Source organism: Phacochoerus africanus, chromosome 15 (assembly GCF_016906955.1).
Source record: "Phacochoerus africanus isolate WHEZ1 chromosome 15, ROS_Pafr_v1, whole genome shotgun sequence".
Lineage (NCBI taxonomy): Eukaryota > Metazoa > Chordata > Mammalia > Artiodactyla > Suidae > Phacochoerus > Phacochoerus africanus.
The window spans coordinates 126796479-126802480 of NC_062558.1; the positions used below are offsets into that span (position 1 = coordinate 126796479).

A 6002-nucleotide genomic window follows, 5' to 3' on the forward strand; every position below is an offset into this window, starting at 1 on the left:
GAATGAGCGGAAGAACTCCTGGCACTCATCGAAGACATCCAGACGAGCCGCTGGTATCTGAGAATGATCAAGCCACTTTAAGTGGAAAATGAATGCAAAGACTGCAAGGAGGCACATGACGGAGTTCCCACTATGGTGCAACAGGATGAGGAGCATCATCTCTGCAGCTCCTGGACAGGGGTTTGATCCCCAGCCCGGCACAATGGGTTAAAGGATCTGGCGATGCCACAGCTGTGGCGTAGGTCGCAACTACAGCTCAGATCTGATCCCTGGCCCAGGAACTCCATATGCCACAGGGCGGCCAAAAACAGAAAAAAGAAAAAGAAAAATGCAAGTGTAAGAGCCCAGTTAAGGGATTCTGGAGGTGACCTTAATCTTCCCTCAGAGTCATGGACTGTTAGGACTGGAGATTATTTACTCCAGTGCCCTCGTTACACTAAAAAACACCCAGAGAGGGGAAAATGAGTCTCCTGAAGCCCTATAGCTTGTAAGAGTTTTGAAATTAAAACCCAAATGAACCTTCCTCCTTACCAACTTCCTCACTCTCACTGTCCCCAGGGAAGTTTCTATCCTGCCAGACAGCAGTGCCAAGACCAAGGAGGCAGCCAGCCAGGAGGAGGCAAGGTTGGTTTCTGGTACCCCATCCTAGTTCCCGCAAGAGTCCAAATGGTCATACACACTTGTCTGGGCATCCCTGCTCCACTACCTGAGCCATTGCCCTCGATGGGCCAAAGGAGAACACTGAGAATACTGGTAGGGATGTAGGGTGGAAGTTTCTAGCATTATTCAGGATAATGTATGCATGCCTCTCTTACCAAACTTATCCCCTTAAATTTTATCCTGAAATAGACCACACACACACACACACACACACACACACACACACACACACACACACACAGATTTTCCTCTGAACCAAAAGCATAATACAGAGAAGTGCTTGCTTCTCAAGCTTCACGTGCATATGAAGCACGCAGCCCAGGGATTATCTTAAAATGCAAATTCCAGTTCAGGAGATCCGGGACAGACCCGAGATTCCACACTTCCAACAAACTCCTAGGTGACGTCCACACTGTTCGAGCTGAGGAGCACACTGCAAGTAGCAAGGGGTAGATGTTACAAAACCTTGCAACTAAATTTATGTTCAAATTCTAGTTCCGCCAATTAGGTGTTTGGCGATCTTGGCCAGGTTTCTGGACATCACCCTGCCTCAATCATCTCATCTCTAAAATGGAAGTAATATCTAAGCTGCACTTCACAATGATTCCATAAGTTAATGATGTCAAGCTCTTAAACAGTGCCTGGCATAGAATAAGAGCTTAATAAATGCCAGTTGTTGGCTGCCTCTAAGATTCATTAGAGCGGAGGTGACATCTCTCTGGCTCCCTGCCAAAATCCCAAGGGCTAGAATGTAGTAGATGCTCAGTGGATGCCTGCGAATGAATGATCTTACAGCCACACCTAATTTCAGTATTTACACACTTCCTTGGTCCTATGACTTTCTGCAGGAAAACATAAAACATTTAGAAAACCAGGATACTCTCACCAGTACCCAAGCATCATCTCACAGAATCAAATGCAATGGGAACCACCATGTTTAATCATAGAGAAACATATAATTTGTGATGGCTATATATACATGAGAAAATATCTTAACTGTAAACAAAGGCGACATCAATCTGGAATCTGTATGTCATTAAGGGAAATTACTGCCTGACTCATTATTGATGGGGCTGTCTGCATGTAGATGATACGAAAAATTCAATTCTAAAACTAAGTTCACTTTCAAACCAACTGTATATCTGCAAATAGAGGAAAAACAAACCATGAAGTGAGACCACTGTTTAAAGTACCGTAATACATTCTCCTGTACATGCATGTACACGCTCAGGAAAAATTAGAAACAAAACAAACTGTTGTTAACAAATGGTAGAATATAATCCTTTAAGTCAAAGGCAGACAAGTGAGTCCATCCAAAATTCTTCAACAATCTGAGATTATCTTCAGGCGTCTCGTAAACTAAGCAGCATCATTTAAACAGATCCCATTTCCAGAGAGGCACTGGGTACAGTATGCAGCAAGAAGGGAATACGATTGCCACCTACAGACAGAAGCGGCACTCCCTTGGCAAGAATTGGCCAATCATATTTTAATGTGAAAAAATAAATAAATAAACCAAGTCACCTCCCTCCAACCTCTTTCAAACCACCACACCACATGACTTCATTTAGAATTACTTTCAAGTCTTACAATCATCTCTAGGCATTCTGCCTCTTCATTATCATCATCCTATTTCTAATTTCCCAGAAACACTGCCATTCAACTCTCTGCTCATACACTATTTGAGAGCCAAAGAGAACTCAAGCCAACAGATTTCAGGCAGGCGAAGGCATCAGAGAGGAAGTATAAATCTCCTTACCTGGTATGAATGGGACCACCCGGAAAATATCAGACAATCTGCTGTTAACTGGCTCATATGGGGAATCTTCGAGGAGATCATTTCCTAAAAACAACAGAAAGATTGGGCTCAGATCTAGAAAACAAACATATTTCAGACAGTTTTTGTTACTGAATCTGAATTCTAATTATGTTATGATTGTGCAACAAAAAAGATGCTGAAACATTCAAAGACTTCAAATACATCTATTTGGCTCTGTTTATTTCTTTCCATTTCCTCTGCCTCTCTTGTCCTTGCTCTCCTCAGAGTGCCATGAGAACACCGGAGAGCAACCCAGCCCAGTCTGCCAGAAAACTCTCCCACTCTTTGCTAAGGAATGAAATCAGAGAGGAAGGAACCCGTGATGTCACAAGCCCAGCTTGCCTCCAGGAGCCAATGGAAGAAAGGTGACCCGTGACCCAAAAGAGGCCCCATTTTTTTGCTCCCCAAACATGGCATGCAGTCAGAAAGCAAGTACTCTGGCTTTAAACAGTCTCTGAAATAGGTTTTCATTAATAAGTTCTGGAGGAAGTGGCCACTGAGAGGTCAAATCTGTGTTTTACAAATTTTCAGCGTGAGTCTCCACGCACTAAATGTTTGTGTTAGATTTACAGGCACAAGCCACCTCTGGCACACGAGGACCCCAAACTGCCACTATAATGAATGGCTGTGGCAAGGAGACCTTTCCGTCTCTGAGCCACTTCTGTGTTAACCAAGGTTGAACCACACCAGCTGGTTCAAGACTCAGCTAATCTAAAATGACAAATGTTTGTTTTCCACATCTGCCTTTGATCAAGTTTGAGGGGGGTGAAGATAGAATGGATTCCACTGAACCTTTTATTCTCAATTCTTTATCTTATGTCAGTATGGATAGAAAGGAAAGAGAGACGGAGAAAACGCCAGGCAAGATGCCGTGCAAGCCAGCTCTGTGAAGCCAGCTCTCCTCCTGGGGAAAAAGTTGCAGGTTCCCTGGCCTGGCCTTTAATAGATTCCTACTGCGATGTTCTGACCAAGTTTCAAAGAGGTCAGCAGGGTCCCTGGGATGTCCCTCCACCCACTCCCGGGTTTTCCAACAACCGGGCCCCAACAATGCTGCGAGGGAGGCAGAAAACACCAGCTGCCGACGTCCCTCGGGGCCAATGAAAGGTCCTCATTCTGCAGCTGGGGAGAAGTGAGCAGAGGATGAGGTCAGCCAGACCCCTGGGCCTCGGGAACCGCCTGCCTTGGGGGCTGGGGGATGGGGAGGAGGACAGCCACGCGTACCCTGCAGGCTCTGGTACATGCTCCAGTAGATTCGCAGGCAGTTCTTCTCCTTCTTCATACCCCGCTTGCAGCGGCAGTTGTAAAGCGACTTCTGTTTGAGGGCCTCCATGGCGCTGCGGCACTCGTCCTTGGCCTCCAGGCCCGAGGTCAAGCTGAAGTTGGTCTCCTTGCCCGCCACGCACTGCCTCAGCGTGCGGTACTTGGTGCTGCAGCTCTGCTCCTTTAGGCACTGATCGCTGGCCTTCACACAGTCCAGGCGGTCCCCGCCGCTCACCTCGGCCGACAGGAGCACGTCTGCAGGTGGAAGGGAGGGAGCGTGAGTGCCGCTTAGCAGGGGCGTTGTGCGCCCGCCCGGGGGCGGGGGGGCGGGGGCGCGTGCAGGACCTGGCTTCTGGGGCGCCCCGCGGGAGCGCGCTCGCCCCTCAAAGCCTGGGAGTCCATTTTCCCGCCCGGGGCCCCTCCCGCCGCTGGTTTTCCCCCACCCCAACCCCGGGGGCCCCGGGGCTTCGCGGCCTTCTCGCGGTTTGCCCAAGAGCCAGTGCTGCTCACCGCTCGTGCCCGCCCCGCCGCCCTGGGACAGACCTGCCGGAGCGGCAGCTCGGCCTCTAGGGCCGCCCTCCCGCCGTCTCCGGCTCCAGCCACTGGCTCCGCCCGGGCCCGACTGAAGCCCCTGAGCTTTCGGAAAAGGAGAGCGGCGGCGGGCTGGACGCTGGGAGCGAGGAGAGGACATTCCCTGGTCCCCGGTCGGCCCGGCGGGGAGCACCGAGACCCTATTCGGGGAAAAGTTTTCCCTTCCAAGTTTGCTCTCCTCGAGGGGTGCTCGCCCACACTCCACCTGCCCGCCGCGCCTCCGAGAGCTCCCCGGAACTCGCTAGGGGCGTCGGGCTTGGGGCTGGAGGGCTCAGACCCTATAATTTCCTGCCAGGCGAGGTCATTAAAAAAAAAAAAAGAAAACGTAGAAAATAAAAACCAAAGAAGAAAAGCTGCGGGCAAGTGCCTGGCTGCCCCCTCCCCCCAGCCCGGGGTGCTGAGGATTCAGGATCCCCTTCCCCAAAGCGAAACTTTGCGGTCCCACATCCTCCGCACCCGGGCTGCAAATTTTTTTTCTTTTTTTCTTTTTTTTTTTTTTCTTGGCGGGGTGGAGTGCTGCCCTTCGGAAAGACTCAGCAGATAAGAAATCTAGCGGCGGTCTCGACTTACCCAGAAGCGGCAGTGCGAAGTACAGGGTCGCCAGGAACATGGTGCCGGCGCGCAGCTGGTCCCCGCCCCCCCGAAAATCCCGAGCTGCCGCTGGGTCTCGCCGAGGGACCTCAGCATGCAGCGATCCCCGGATGGCTGCGGTGCTCTGGCCGCCCAAAGTTCAGCTCCATCCAGTGAGAGAGGAAACTCCCCCGTCCGTCTGCCGCCACCGCCGCCGGCGACTCAGCTCCGGGAGGGCGGCTGGCGCAAGGGCAGGAGGCGGTTCCGCTTTTAGGGGTTCAGGTCCGACCCAACCTGGAAGGGAGAGTGCGTTTTGAAAGGAGAGCGGAGAGGGCAGGAGCCTCCCCCGCCCCTCTGCCTTCCCCTGCTCCCGCCTTGGGGGACTTTTAGAGCCCGGGTGAAGGCCCACCCCTACCCGGGTTGGGGCGCGGGGAGGGGTCGCGGGGGGTGCACGTGCGAGTATTCTCGGGAGCCGCCGGCACCGGCTGGGTGGAGGCTGAAGCGATCGGACGCAGGCTCCCCAAGTCCAAGGGGTGTCTGTCGGGTCCAACCCCAGAGGCTGAACGCAAGCAAATAAATAAATAACGTTACTTTCCGAGCGCTGCGAGCGGAGCCGACCGCTGCCCGGAGTCAAAGCACTCGGCGGCGGCAGCTTTCTCGTCAGCTCTGGCGCGGAAAGAGCCCCTTCTCCCGGGAAGTTCGCCGCCCCCCTCGCGCCAGCTCGCCTGTTCAGCCAGCCCTCCCCACCCAAACCACCAATCGCTGCCCCCCATCGCTGTATCCCCTCCTCCTCCCGCTCGCCTCCTTTCACAGGCAGCCTAGCGAGGGAGAACCGATGTCCCGGCAGGGGCCGAAATCCGGCTCGTGAGCCCCTACCCGCCGCGCGGTCCCCAGCTTGCTCTCTGGCGTCTGCGCTGCGCACACACCAGCCCAGAGCCCTGGAATCCCGCGCATCAACGCCGCCACCCGGGCAGAGCGCGCGGGCCCGCAGCCCTGGAGCTCCAGGGCAGGTGCAGCCCTACGCCGCGCGCGTTCTCGGGCCCCAAAGTTGAGGGGCGCCTGCAAGAGGGGCAGATGAGAGTGGGGGAGAGGCGACGGGTTC

General features: G+C 53.2%; 1 protein-coding gene across 5 annotated transcripts in view; it reads right to left on the bottom strand.

The window, feature by feature from the left end:
* The window catches only part of GFRA1 (GDNF family receptor alpha 1), a 217902-nt gene extending 212306 nt beyond the window's left edge, over positions 1 to 5596 (bottom strand). For 2 of the 5 annotated variants that reach the window (XM_047760707.1, XM_047760705.1), the window contains exons 1-4: positions 5316 to 5583; positions 4901 to 5194; positions 3701 to 3994; positions 2420 to 2503 (exon numbers count right to left, since the gene is read on the bottom strand). In XM_047760707.1, coding sequence (XP_047616663.1) covers positions 2420 to 2503; positions 3701 to 3994; positions 4901 to 4940 — 418 coding nt within the window. In that variant the 5' untranslated portion in view covers positions 4941 to 5194; positions 5316 to 5583. Of the gene's footprint in view, positions 1 to 2419; positions 2504 to 3700; positions 3995 to 4900 lie in introns of all 5 variants that reach the window. The other 3 variants (XM_047760706.1, XM_047760704.1, XM_047760708.1) reach the window with 3 other exon arrangements.
* Between the last annotated feature and the right edge of the window lie 406 nt (positions 5597 to 6002).